Source organism: Cynara cardunculus, unplaced genomic scaffold (genome assembly GCF_001531365.2).
Source record: "Cynara cardunculus var. scolymus isolate 2C unplaced genomic scaffold, CcrdV1 Un_Scaffold_6908, whole genome shotgun sequence".
In the NCBI taxonomy this organism is placed as follows: domain Eukaryota; kingdom Viridiplantae; phylum Streptophyta; class Magnoliopsida; order Asterales; family Asteraceae; genus Cynara; species Cynara cardunculus.
In genome coordinates this window covers 7,731-22,766 of record NW_020203231.1, presented here as the reverse complement: position 1 = coordinate 22,766, position 15,036 = coordinate 7,731, and the positions used below count along the sequence as shown (strand labels likewise).

The following is a 15,036-nucleotide window of genomic DNA, read 5'->3' as shown; positions in this document are numbered from 1 at the left end:
GTTTTAAATAATTTTAATTTTTTTTCCGATAAATTCAGTGGGGGATTTGTGGGGGATCTTTGGCGGATATGGATAAAAGTTGACTTTTTTTTGACTTTTTTGGTATCCGTCGGAAATCCGTCGGTAATCCGTCGGTAATATTTCCGACGGAATTTCCGCCAGAAAAATCCGTCGGTGATGCCCTTTTTTTTAGTAGTGATTCCTTGACGTAATGGAAGGAAATGAATTCCATCCCCGCCCACCACGACCATGCTACTATTGTTCGTTATGCCCCACCCCTACCCCCCACCACCATACCATTATTGTTGCCGCCACCCACCGTAGCCCACCATGCCACTATTGTTGTCGTCACCACCCACCCCCTAGTCACACATTGCACATCCCTACTACGACCATACTACTACTGTTATTGTCACGCCTCTAACCTAACCCTCACCAACACATTATTATTGTCGTTGTCACAACTGCCACTCACCCCAGCCCACCCTACACCAACACACCACTAACCACCACGTCACTATTGTCGTCATCATACCCACCCACTTCCAGCCACCCGAACACCATCCCACCACTTTCATCGTCACAGCTACCACCCCGCCACCCATCCCCACCGCCCTGCCCCGCTGCCTCACCCCGCCCCTAACCTAACCCCCACCCCACACCACTATTGTTGTCTTCATAACCGCCAATCACCTACACCCTACCGTACCCCAACCCACCATGCCACTATTGTTGTCGTCATACCCACCCACTACCAAGCCCCAACCACCCGGCCAGTATTCCACCACTATCATCGTCATAACTACCATCTCGCTACCTACCCCTACCTACCCTACCGTCCCTCCCCGCCCCCACCTCAACCCACCTTACCCTACTCCAACTCATCACTAGACACCATTCTAGCACTATAGTCGTCACATCTAGAACCCACTGCCCCACTCTGGCCCCACCCCACCGCCTCACCCCTCCTTCCCCCAACCACCCCAACCTATAGAGCAGGGGTTGGGTAGGAGTCGTAGGGGCATGGTTTTGGTAGGGTGGGGCGGGGTGATGGTAATGACACGGTGGTTTATAGAGTAACATGGGGCGGGGTGATAGTAATGACATGGGTGGGATAGTCCAAACAAAGGCGGTTGTTCCAATTATTTTGAGAGATTTCATTCCAGTTCCTACCAACCAAATGCATGGTCAAATTCCATTATAATTCATTCAAAGTAAAATTCCTTTGATGGATTCCAATTCCATCAAATTCCATTCTCTGAACCAAACACCCCACAAAGACTTAAACAACTATTATGCCTTAATTTGAACAATTACATGAGAATGTAGGCCATTCCAACCGATTAATAAAAAGAATTAACCCCCATCAACATTCTCATCACTTGTTATGCAGAACAAACATATATATATATATATATATATAATACATACCTATCGGATCCAAAAATCATGGGTGCCTTGACAAGCCTCGTCATCAAGAAAACAACATTGGGAAAAAAAATGACTACGCAAATAAGGATTAAATAAGGTTAACATGTACTAGGGTGTATGTGCGACTCGTTCAGATCATGAACTAGAACAAAGGAAAGAGAAAAATTTTTGAATATCAAAGATCAAATAGGATAGAACGGAAAAACGAACTACATTTCCTATCTAAAAATAAGAAAATGGATCATATTTCTTTTATTGTGTATGAAACTTATGGTTTCTATTGGTGTAAATACACTCACCTCAATTCTAGATGAGAAGCAATTCTCTATTGGTAGCAAATGGTTATGCATTAAGTGGAGGATAAATTAGTTAACATAGACTCCTTTTGCAAGAACGGACTAACAAGGTCAGCTACCCAGCCAACTTTCATAATTAAATACCGTTACTGTATAGGTAGAGCTCGTTGTGAAAGACCTATTACTGGATAATTCATGGGTAGAGCCGAAGAATGTGAAYTATACAAGTTAGCAATAACATTGATTACATGAAGTAAAGGCTCCAGTGTATAGTGAATACCTCACCGTTTAAGAAGTAACCATAGAAACGATGAAATCCACTATTTCTTTATCATTGCTATTTTTTAATTTTTAATACCTAGTATAGTACAATTTCATATTTCAAGGGGAAATGCCTAGAAAAAATAAAAAATCGTAGTTGGGAAGGTTATAGTAGCCAAAGCCATTGGAATTTTTAGTTTATACATTGGAAAAATCCGTTTTGTTATTAATATACTAGGAAAGGGGAAAGAAATAATTGAAAGAAATGAAATCTATTAGTTATTCGTTAAAGTTTCATTTATTCAATAACCAGAATTAGACGGGGATATATCGCTCGGAGACATAGAACAAAAATTCGTTTATTTGCATCAAGCTTTCGGGGGCTCATTCAAGACTTACTCTAACTATTACTCAACAAAAAATAAGATCTTTGGTTTCGGCTCATCGGGATAGGGATAGGCAAAGAATAAATTTTTGTCGTTTGTGGATCACTTGAATAAATGCAGCAATTAGTGAAAGGGGTATGATATAGTTATAGTAGATTAATAAACGATCTGTACAAGAGACAGCTGCTTGTTAATCATAAAATACTTACACAAATAGCTATATCAAATATGAATTGTCTTTATATGATTTCCAATGAGATCATAAAAGAAGTAGGTTGGAAGGAATTCACTGGTTAAACGAAGTTGCTTGGAGAATGAACTCCGGGAAGGTCGAATAAAAATGAATAGAATATGATAAAATATGAGAAAGTAGTCAAAATAAATATGAATCAACACGTTCAATAAAAAAAATTGCTTCTTCCCAGATTTGTTTTCTTACGACACGAGAATTAAATCCGGATTCTTGTATTTTTCCAACAAAATATAAATCCGCGTTTGAGTTCGAATGGGAAGTTGAATTCAAGTGAAGAAAGAGTAAGCCTATCTTTTTCAGGCTCTAAGACTAGAAGTTCTAGTGGTCGACTCAGTTCTTTCAAATTGTTTCTCATTATTAAGAAAATGTAACAAAGACAAAATACGAGCTTGTTTTATAGCAAAAGTAATTAATCGTTGTTGTTTCAAGGTCAATCTATTCACTCGTCTAGAAAATCTTTTTCCCTGTTCACTAATAAATTGACTAATTAAACTCATGTTTTTATAATCAATTCAATCCTCTGATTGGATCAGGGGCAAATGCCTACGAAAAGATCGCTTGGATTTAAGAAAAGTTTGCTTGGATTTATCCATGGTTTGGTTAGTTTATTTCTTCTCCCTAAAATACTATTTCAGCCGTATTTCTAATTAGAATAAGTAAATAGGATTTGGTTTGTTTATAATTGTCTTTAACTATGTTAAATATGTTATGTATATATATATATATATATATATATAATGTCATTTTTCCCTTTCCTCGTAAGATGAGGGCGGCAGTGCTCGGTTCGATCTATTTCTTTATCTCTGTGTGAATCGTATGTTTGTAACAATATGGACAGAATTATAGCGACTCCAATCGATTAGGCGTATTGTGCCGGTTCTTTTGAGTAATATATCTGGAAATGCCCGTTGAAGCTTTATTAACACCATTTCGAACACAAGCGGTACATTCCAAAATAACCGGTATTCGCACATCTTTACCCTTGGCCATGAACCTCCTTTGGATTTTTCATTTACTCAACTCTTCCTCTTTCAATCTGCAACGAAGAAAGGAAGGAAAAAACTATAATTTGTAACTTGCTATCCTCTTATGCAAGATTTCACAACAATCAATATAGGAATCAAGATAGAAATATTTCTAAACTATATTTCAAATAACAGTACAATATTTCATACAAGTATCTTGTATAATACTCTTTCCCTAGAACCACAGTTTATATTCGACTTTCATAGAAATTTAATACATAGAAATTTCATATTAATTTAATTTCAACCTGAACCCGAGTCTCGCAGCTGTTGAATGCACTTTTATTCTTTCTTTTTCCTCACTTATTCTAAAAAAGGGAAAAAAGAGAAAAGAGGGGGGCTGGTATTTAATTGTATCTCTAATTTTCTTTATTCCTTCCCAGGTTAATAACTAGAATGAAAAAAAATGGGAATGTCAATGCATCGGAGAAAAAACGATTAATCTCTATCAATAAACCTGTCAAAGAAGCAAACCATAGAGTACTTAGTACCGCCACGGAAAGATATGTTTTTAGATCTCGCATTGAAAAATCTCCTTCATTTTATTGTAATACATAAGATAATAAATATTGAAATGTACAATCATTCAGTAAATAAGATTTACTTTTTGTTAAATACAGAAAAAAAGCATCATTTTCTTCCCCAATATTCCCCCAAAAGATTCAAGGGGTTCCATTCCATATTTCATATATATAGAAGTATTTTAATATTATTATATGTTAAATGAGACCAAAAAGACGAAATGGACATAAAAATTATAGATTTTAATAGAGGAGATAACGATGTGGAAAACAAGACAGTAATTCTCTACAATGATATTGTAGACCAATGGAAGGGATGTAGCGCAGCTTGGTAGGGCGTTTGTTTTGGGTACAAAATGTCACATGCTCAAATCCTGTCATCCCTACCTATTACTGCTCCTTTGAGCAGTAACGAGGGATTTTTTGAGATCAATTCACATTGGACATATCATATAGAATCTTTTATTCTTATGATATTATATAGTATATGCATACATGATGTATTGGGACCAATCCTTTTCTTTACGATCTTATCTTTTATGATAAGAAAGCGCTCTTAGTTCAGTTCGGTAGAACGTGGGTCTCCAAAACCCGATGTCGTAGGTTCAAATCCTACAGAGCATGATTCGGATCTTCTTCAATCGAATTCAGCTGAAATACTAACTTGAACAATAATCCGAATTTAAAAGAGATGTTAATTAATCAAAGGTTCAACTGATCGCCGCACCTGTATTGTAAATATGCAGTTACAAATAATCCAGCCAAAGTAATAGGAATTAGACCTAACACGATTCCAAAAAGAAAAACTTCAATCATTTCAATTTGTTTGAAAGGAGAAAAAAAGAGGTAATATCTATACCTAAATAATAATCCGAATTACCATGAATCTCAATGACCAAGAATTGCCAATTGACACGATAAGTACCTATACACGAAAGTTCGAAGAAAGATTTCCTTTTATGAATTGTGCAATTAATTTCAAATAAGTCGTATCTTGCTCAGACCAATAAATAGAGTTGATGTTATAGTTAAAGTCGTTAGTAGAAAACCGAAATAACTAGTTATGGTAGGCATGAAGGAGCTAAATGAAATGAAGGAGCTAAATGAAATATGTTCTTTTTATACATATGTTTATAAAAAAACACTTACCTGAACATATTGATGTTATATGCAAGCAACTAGATGAACATATATGCAGTCTTACACCTCAGTCTAGTATACTGCAATACTAAGCAAATGACATAGGAAATGACGTATCCATTAAAGCTATAAATTAATCAACAGAATCTTCGTAGTAAATTATTTGGCAGCTTCTTTTTCTATCACTATCCAAATTGACTCCAAAATCGGATTGATTAATCTTAATTGATAAATTCCGGAGTCTATAAATAAATTATAATTATTGTGTATACTACATTAAAATTTCTGACATTATTACTACTGATCAATAAAATAAATATCTGTAAAAAGGGGAGTGTGAAATTCTTTTATCTATACTATATTATAAAACATTTGACAAAAATTCTTAAAAACGATTTTTTATGCACGAAGTACTGTTTATTGATGCATATTACTTAAAATTTAAGATTACAAGTAAATTGTGCATAAGTACAATTTATTAAAGCTCCATACTTGAATTCGTCTAACAACTGCAGATAAACAATCAAATATTGGATAAACATCTCATTTTAAATATTAAAAATCTAATAACTAACAAAATACTTAGGGGCTGTTTGGCAGTTGCTGAATGATTTAGTGCAGAATAGTTAAGTGGTCAGAATGATTAAGAGGGTCAGAATGGTTAAGTGCTGAATGAAATAATGTTGTTTGGTAATTGTTCTCTGAATGACAGTAAATTACCATTTTAACCCTCTGTGCCTAAACCCATGAAATTTCAACATACAGTGCATAAACCCATGAAATTTCAGTGCACATACAGCAAAGCATAACCCCATGAAATTTCAACATACTGTGCATAACCCATAAAATTTCTATTGGTTTCCTGGAAAATCAAATACCATGGGGTATAACCAGGCTTGATAATCAATAACAATGGGTATAAGTTTCCTTAAATTTATGTTTGTTTCCTGGTATTTCAAGATCTGTTGTTTCAACATACAGTATAACAATGGGGCAGAATAATACCTGAAGCGAGGAAAATGATGGAGGCGACTAGCGACGAGTGGCGGCGTGCAGCGACGACAAGCGGCGGCGACGAGCGGCGGCAATGAGAGGCCACGACGACAGACGGAGACGACAGACGGCCTTGGAAGGAGACGACAGACGGCCTTGGAAGAAGCCGACGTGAGACTGCTGGAAGAAGAAGACCGACCGACGATCGTAGGGTGGGGGTGGCGATTTGCAGACCGGCGACGAGAGGGTGGGGGGAGGGGCTTTGAAGACCGGCGACGAGAGGGTGGGGGGATGGGCTGTGAGCGACGTGTGAGGAAAGCTTGAGAGAGAGGACAAAATTGGAAAAAGAACACTCTTAATGGTTTAGAGAAGCCCCAGATGCAAAATGGTTAAGAGGGGTTGTGTAACCATTAAGAGCCTCTCTTTTTTTGCCAAACAACCTTGACCTCTTACCGATTAAGAGGGAATTGAACCCGCGCATGGTGGATTCACATTGGCTCTTAATGTAACCATTAAGAGCCAAACAAACAGCCCCTTAGTTATTATCTTTATAAAAAATTATATTATCTATACTATATTATAAAACATTTAAGAAAAACTCTTAAAATTCATTTTTTATGCATGAAGTACTGTTTATTGATGCATATTACTTACAATTCAAGATAACAAGTAAATTGTGCGTAAGTACAACTTATTAAAGCTTTATGTTTTGAATTCAAACTAACTGCAGATAAACATAATCGAGAGGATAAACATCTCATTTTAAATATAAAAAATTTAAAATATAATTAGGATAATCATTGAAAATACTTAATTATTATCTTTATAAAGAAATATATTATTAAACAAAAAATAATTAAAGAAATACACAAAAAAAAAATTAAATAATTAGTTTAGTACTAATATCAATATTTCTTTTCAATTCTTTATGATATCTTCATATTTATATTTTATTTAAAAATAAAAACATCATCGTTTTTTCAAAACCATATAAAATTGTATTATAACATCGACTGAGATAAAAAAACACACAAAACATTAAAATCGAGATGTATCTCGCTGCATTGTGCGAGTACCCTTCTAGTGGTAAAAAATTCATTTATTTCAATTATTTTGCAAGAACAAGAAGGAAAAAAAACAGAGGATTTGTTGAATTTCAAGTAGTTAGTTTCACCAAAAAGATACGGGGACTTACTTGCACATTTGGAATTGCACAAAAAAGAGATGAAAATCTCACTGTGATCTTGTTCCCTTTTTTCTTTCATTTATATAGTAAATTCTTTATATAGATGCCGATTCTTGTCTCGAAAAAGTGTTTTCTCATCTTTGTCTATGATTTCTTGTATATCTTCTTTCATCTTCTATGGGAGGCTCATATTGGTCCAATCAAAAACGATTTTATCATTTCTATATCCTAAATTCAATATAGGTGGATACATACCCTATACATCTGTCTCACTTCCACTCATTTATCGATTCAATTTCGAATACTTGAATGGTCGACTCCTTTTCTTATATTTTAATATAGAAAAAGGGTATTTCATTGTTTATTCTGTAGAACGGAATTTCATCAATAAGAATAATAATTGAATATATATAAGAAGAAGGAGTCTTTATGTTGTGTTACCGAGTTCCTCGTTTCAAAAAAATACGCCACCTGGGGGGCTTTACCAGGGCTAACTAATATAAGGCCCAGAGCTGGAAGTGATCTTAGAAACCAATCGCGTTCCGGGAAAAAATCCCAATATCGTATTCGCCTAGAAGAAAAACAAAAATTGTGTTTGCATTATGGTCTTACAGAACGACAATTACTTAAATATGTTCGTATCGCTGGAAAGACAAAAGGGTCAACAGGTCAGGTTTTACTACAACTAAATGAAATGCGCCTGGATAACATACAACTAATTGAAATGCGCCTGGATAACATCCTTTTTCGGTTGGGTATGGCTCCGACTATTTCGGGGTCTCGCCAATTAGTTAACCATAGACATATTTTAATCAATGGTCGTATAGTAGATATACCCAGTTATCGCTACAAACCCCGAGATACTATTGTGGCGAGGGATGAACAAAAATTTAGAGCTTTAATTCAAAATTCTCTCGTTTCATCCCCTCATGAGGAATTGCCAAAGCATTTGACTCTTCAACCCTTCCAATATAAAGGATTAGTCAATCAAATAATATATAGTATATGGGTCGGTCTGAAAATAAATGAATTGCTAGTTGTAGAATATTATTCTCGTCAGACTTAAACCTAACAAAAATAAAATTAAGACTAATAAGAATAAGGGTTCGAACAATTTTGCTCCTTTTCGGCAAAGTAAATAAACCTAAGGTTAATATAAATAAGGGTTTAATTCGGATTTTTCTTCTATTTAGGTATCATAGACTGAGAGGGAGATTTTCATTCATTGTCTACTCTTTTCTTTAACAGTATTTTCGATACCACAACCATTAGGAATAGAGAATATATATTAAAGAAAGGTATAACTCTTGGAATAGTCGTATCCATTGCTATTTGATCTGTTGTGGTTAGTAAGATCGATGAGTTAGGTGAAGGTACGAAAAGAGAGGGATTCGAACCCTCGCTAAGCAAAAACCTACATAGCAGTTCCAATGTTACGCCTTCAACCACTCGGCCATCTCTCCTACATAATGATATATGACCCAAAAACCAAAAAACCGAGTCAATAGTGAATCATTCATATTAATTTATTGGGTAGGTACAACCAATTAATTCTAACTATAAAAACGACAATCGAATAGTATAAATAATTTCTTTAAGACATTTCCAAATATGCTTATAACCAACCACTACACAACACATTTTATAAGCAAGAAGTTTGAGAAAGAGGAAATAATATGATCAGATTTAGAGTTCCTTTATAGTAACAAAATCCTACCGAGAAATCTTCAGAAGAACGGTTTTAACTTATTACTACAAAACATACGAGAAGAAACCACAAAAATGCACATTGTACCGAGAAGTTAAGTCGAAGCCCATCTTAAACACGGTTTCCCTCTTTTTGTTCAAATGCTTCCATAAAAGATCCTCAATGATTTCCCTCTTTCTTTCTATTTCACCGAAATAACAAAAAACACCAAGTATCACATATTTTTTTTCCCTTCAAATAGATGAATTAAAATACGTTCTTTTTCCTTCTCCTCCAATTTGAAAAACTTTTAGTTTGAAATATATATATATATATATATATATATATATATATATATTCTTTATGAACGATACGGTACATGGCACCAGGTAAAACTCTTTCCTTTTGCTTCTAATTTTTTTTAAGGTTCTTATACTCCACCTTCATTTTTCACAAAATACCCCAAAAGAATCAAAATTTTCATGTGCATACTTCCCAAACAGGAATGTATCACTTCCTCCTACCCATGATTACATTCAAATTGTGAAGTCTTCTAGTGAAATGTCCAATAAAACTAACGATGAAAAGTTTTCCCAAAAGAGGGAACATTCCATTTTCAGAAGGTTTAGATGAATTTACAACTTATAAAATGATATGTCATCATACACAGAATATGGGATGGAAGAAATAGTGATCAACAGGAGGTGAGATGAGTTTGCGAAGATGGGTTCTTGAAGCACCACATCATTCAATTTTTGACATTGTTGACGTGAAATCGATCGATTGAACATGTATATAGCAAGAAAGAAGCCATAGAATCCATTTTCAATCTGGCAAAGGATTGCACCTCTGAATTATCTTCTAGGAGGACGAACATGGAAGAAACAGTGGTCAGGCTTTATAAAATACAGAAAGCTAGTTTTTCTAGCAAGTGATTAATCTCATGATGCATCTGTCAACATAACGTGCAGGTATTTTCATTTCTACTTGGAATTAAAGTTTCCTAAAATACATTATAAAATTGATCTTCAATATGTAATTTCACAAACTTATCCTTCTTGTCATCGTGTAATAAGTCTCATTTGTTCTTTTAGCAAGTTTTCAGTATAGATTTACCTTTTGATCTGTTATTTACTGATCACTTGAAATATACAACCCTGCTCTTTGTCTATGCTCTTCATTATTTTCTTAATGAAGGGTGCATAAAATACTTGTTGAATAGTTTCCAATTCTTTCTGATAAGCCAAGTTCAAAAGGATAAATGTTTTAACTGTGTCCAAATAAAATATGCTCTTGTTGTAATCACTGAAGTATAACTGAAATAAATTAAGCAAAAAACTTTTTATTGAAAAAGGAACATTCCCTATTGATGTACAAGGAAATTAACATGCTCTCAAATCCCTAGAAACCACATTTTTCAAATTTAACATAATATCCTTCTGAAATAAATCACTTTCCGGGGGCAAAGTTTGTGGCATAAGACCAGGCGTTGTTGGCAACGGGGTCAGCAAGGTGGTCAGCAAGGTTCTCCAATGGCCCCTTTCCTGTGACAATTGCTTGAACAAAGAAACCAAACATAGAGAACATGGCTAGTCTTCCATTCTTGATCTCTTTTACTTTCAACTCAGCAAAAGCCTCTGGATCATCAGCAAGACCCAATGGGTCGAAGCTACCACCAGGGTAGAGTGGGTCAACAATCTCGCCCAAGGGTCCACCTGCAACTCTGTAACCTTCAACTGCACCCATCAAAATCACTTGGGTGGCCCAGATGGCCAAGATGCTTTGGGCATGGACCAAACTTGGGTTTCCCAAGTAATCAAGACCACCTTCGCTGAAGATTTGTGCTCCAGCCTTGAACCATACGGCCTCACCAAACTTCACACCGTTACGAGCCAAGAGTTCAGGGAAGACGCACCCAAGAGCTCCAAGCATGGCCCATCTGCAGTGAATGACCTCAAGCTCACGGTTCTTGGCAAATGTTTCTGGGTCAGCAGAAAGTCCGGCTGTGTCCCAGCCGTAGTCACCTGGGAATTCACCGGTGAGGTAAGATGGAGCCTCGCCGGAGAATGGGCCTAGGTACTTGACACGGTCAGGACCGTACCACGGGCTTCCTGATGGTGCAACCTTTTTGACAGCAGCTTTCCTCATGGAAACCCGTCCACTTCCGAGAACTTCAGAAGATGACGGAGCTATTTTCACTACTTGTCCGGTGAAGGGAGAAGAAAGAGACATGGTGGAAGCAGCCATTGGATATTTTCTCAAAGCAGAAGGTAAGAATATTGAGAGAATTTATAGTCGAGGGGGGCTGACTGCTTGAATAATACGAATTCTTGAAACTGGTATAAATAGGAGTGGATTTTGTGGGGTTCTTATCTTTTTAGGATCAGTCTCTGGATTTTCTAAGAACGACAATTACCTATATCCAGCCATGAAACGACACGTGTATAATAGATACATTTCTAGATTTTTTTATCCCCATTCAGTTCAGACAGCCATGAGCCATGTGACGCAATGGCAAATGTGCAATATGATTGTTACTTTCTGTAAATTGTTTGATAATTAATCTTAGTTTTTAAATATTTGCATGGTAATTAAAGAGTAAATTATGAATTTGGTTTATATGGTAATGGATTTTTAAATTTTTACGTCGTTTGTGGTATGTGTTTTGTTTGGTTTTGGCTAGCTTAACTCAACGTTCATTTATCTCCTTCCCAAGCATCATTACTACATCTAGAGTCACTACAATAAAAAAGGGTTATAGGACACTTTTCAAGATCTGTTCTTTAAAAAGACTAATACGACACATTATTTTGTGAGTCCTATTTGATTTAATTTTATAGGACTCTTACTTCTGATGTCTTATTAAGCTCTCTTAGTATCCTATCATGTAAGTTTAATACAACACTTTTTAATGTCATATTATTTTAGAGTTAAATAGGACACTTTTTAAGTGTTATATTATTTAAAAAGGCTAATAAGAAATTTTATAGTGTCATATTATTTTAGATATTAATAGGACATTTTAAAGTGTCGTGTTATTTTTAAAAGTTAATAAGACATTTCTGAATGTTGTATTTAAAGGCTAATATGACACTTTTAAGTGTCCTATTCTATTAGAGTTTAAAATAATATGAATAACATCAAAGATTCAAAACTAATAGGAGTTAACATCTAATCCAAGGCCCAATTAAAAAAGCCCTAATAACTATACGGCGTATTTTATTAACTTACCTAAGCCTCGTTGCATTAACTTTTAACACATTGAATCACTACAACAAAATCGGGTTTATAGAACACTCCTAAATTGTAAGCGTTCTAATAGACCTCTTTATACAACTTAGTTTATAGGAACAAAAAAATAAAATGTCCTATCTAATGGTGTTGTATTAAGTTTATATGACGTTTTTTGTTGTCGTAATAAGTTTTTTAGGACACTTTTAATATAAAGTGTCCCATTATCAACTTTATAGGACACTATTTGAAAATATGTCCAATAAAAACAAGTGTCCTATAAAAAATTGAGTTTATAGGACAATTTCTCAAAAGTGTCCTATAAAGTTGCTAATGCGACACTTTGTATTATAAATGTCTTTAAAAACTTGTTAAGACACTCAAATGTGTCGTATAAACTTATTACAACACATTTATATAGAACGTTTTATATTTTGGTCATATAAATTAAGTCCTATAAAGCGGTCTATTAGGACACTTAGAGATTGAGGGTGTCTTATATATAAACCCAATTTTGTTGTAGTGTTTGATGTATTGAAATTAATGTGGGTATGTAAGTTCTAATCGTGTATTTAAAATGTTAATTCACCTTGTGTTCAAATCGAACACCGATGCTGTTAGGTTTCAAATTTTTTCAGTTTTATATTCAGAATGAGAAGCTGTAATCCATTTGATGTATGAAATTACCAATACACTGGAACTTGTTGCAGTAGATTGATTTGGGCATTGTTGTGTTGTTAACCCATACACTACAACAAAATCGGGTTTATAGGACACTCCGAAGTTTTAAGCGTCCTAATAGACCTCTTTATAAGACATAGTTTATAGGACCAAAAAAATAAAGCGTCCTCTAATAAGTTTATTGACATTTTTGGACGTCGTAATGAGTTTCTTAGGACACTTTTAACATAAAGCGTCCCATTAGCAACTTTATAGGACACTATTTGAAAAATTGTCCTATGAAACAAATGTCCTATAAAAAATTGAGTTTATAGGACATTTTCTCAAAAGTGTCCTATAAAGTTGCTAATGTGATACTTTGTATTAAAAATGTCGTAAAAACCTTGTTAAGACGCCCAAAAGCGTCATATAAATTTATTACAACACCTTTAGTTATGACGATTTATATTTTGGTCATCTAAATTAAGACTTATAAAGCGGTCTATTGAGACGCTTAGAGATTGAAGGCATCCTATAAACCAATTTTGTTGTAGTGATGACATAAGCTGGAAACTGCCAACTAACTGAAGTTCATTTTTGTATACTATTAATTATACATCACTACAAATGATCAAAACCAGAATGTAAGCAGCATGACCAGACCTTTACACATAAAAGCACTTAGAAGATCACCTGGTAAAGGTCTTACTGCACAATTGATGAACAATTAAGAAGATGATACTTAAAACACTCATTGATGCATTTCATATGTAACTCTTTTCAAGAAGGATAATTGTGATCTTAATATTTAATTTAATTTACCATCCACACCAAACAAAATAAAGACAATAATGCTACTAGAGGTGAAGGAGCTGTCATACCACTACAACAAAATTGAGTTTATAGGACACCCCTAATCTCTAAGCGTCCCAATAGACCGCTTTATAGAACTTAATTTATAGGACCAATCACTACCAAAAAACTTATTTTTTCCGGCGGCCAAATCCGCAGAAAAAAGTGATAAATCCGCCGGAAAAAGTGGCGCTGGTGATTGTTTTTCCGGCGGAATTTTCGGCGGATTTTCCCCGTTTTCGGCGGCTCACGGCCGCCGGAAATTCTTCGCCCGTTTTTTTTTTATAAAATCTTGATTAACTTAACAAACCCTTAAGTATTTTTTTTTAAATTTCCGGCGGAAAATTCCACCGGAAATATTTCTCGCCGGAAAAAATAATATTTTCTAAAAAAATTAATTTTTAAAAAAAAATACCGGAAAAATATATAAATAATAATTTTTTTTTTAAAATAATCTTTCTAAAAGAATTAAAAATTTTTTTTAAAATACCGGCGGATATATCCGCCGGAAAAAAATATAAATATTAATATTTTAAATTTATTTTAAAATTAATATTTAAAACCTGTATTTAATATATGTATTTAAAACCTGCAAATCTGTACAATATTAAAACTGAAAATAAAAAAGGCGAAATAAAACTAAATATCATACATTAAAGTGAAACTACAATTATTTCAAACAAACAAAAACTAAATTGTTATAAACAAAACTAAATTGTTTAAAGACAAAAGACAATATTCATTATGGTGGTGGCGGGGGAAAATGTTGAGATTGACTGAGCAGTCTAACCAAAGCAGCCATATCTTAAAGTTGTCTATCATGTTGCTCCTCCCTCTGTCGTCGTCGCTCCTCCGCCGCCCGCCATCGCTCCTCCTCCGCCAAACGTCGCTCCTCCTCCGCCGCCCGCCATCGCTCCTCCTCCGCCAAACGTCGCTCCTCCACCGCCCGCCATCGCTCCTCCTCCGCCAAACGTCGCTCCTCCTCCGCCATCCGTTGGCGCTGACTTTGTTCCTGTAAGTCTCTAAGTTGGCGCTGACTTTGTTCCTGTAAGTCTCTAAGTTGGGTCTTTAAGGTTTGAATTTCCTATAAAATAAATAAAATGTTATAATATTT

At 34.9% G+C, this 15,036-nt stretch overlaps 1 protein-coding gene and 2 non-coding genes across 3 annotated transcripts; 1 reads left to right on the top strand and 2 right to left on the bottom strand.

Moving 5' to 3' along the window:
* Positions 1 to 4,723: 4,723 nt before the first annotated feature.
* Positions 4,724 to 4,797, top strand: TRNAW-CCA. The gene has a single exon. It is a non-coding gene; the product is annotated as a tRNA-Trp (tRNA).
* A 4,071-nt stretch (positions 4,798 to 8,868) lies between these two features.
* Positions 8,869 to 8,955, bottom strand: TRNAS-GGA. Its single transcript has one exon. It is a non-coding gene; the product is annotated as a tRNA-Ser (tRNA).
* Positions 8,956 to 10,492: 1,537 nt separating this feature from the next.
* Positions 10,493 to 11,427, bottom strand: LOC112504788 (chlorophyll a-b binding protein of LHCII type 1-like). Its single transcript, XM_025108740.1, has one exon. It carries the CDS (start codon positions 11,424 to 11,426, stop codon positions 10,629 to 10,631), a length of 798 nt encoding a protein of 265 aa, XP_024964508.1. The 5' UTR covers position 11,427; the 3' UTR covers positions 10,493 to 10,628.
* Positions 11,428 to 15,036: the final 3,609 nt, after the last annotated feature.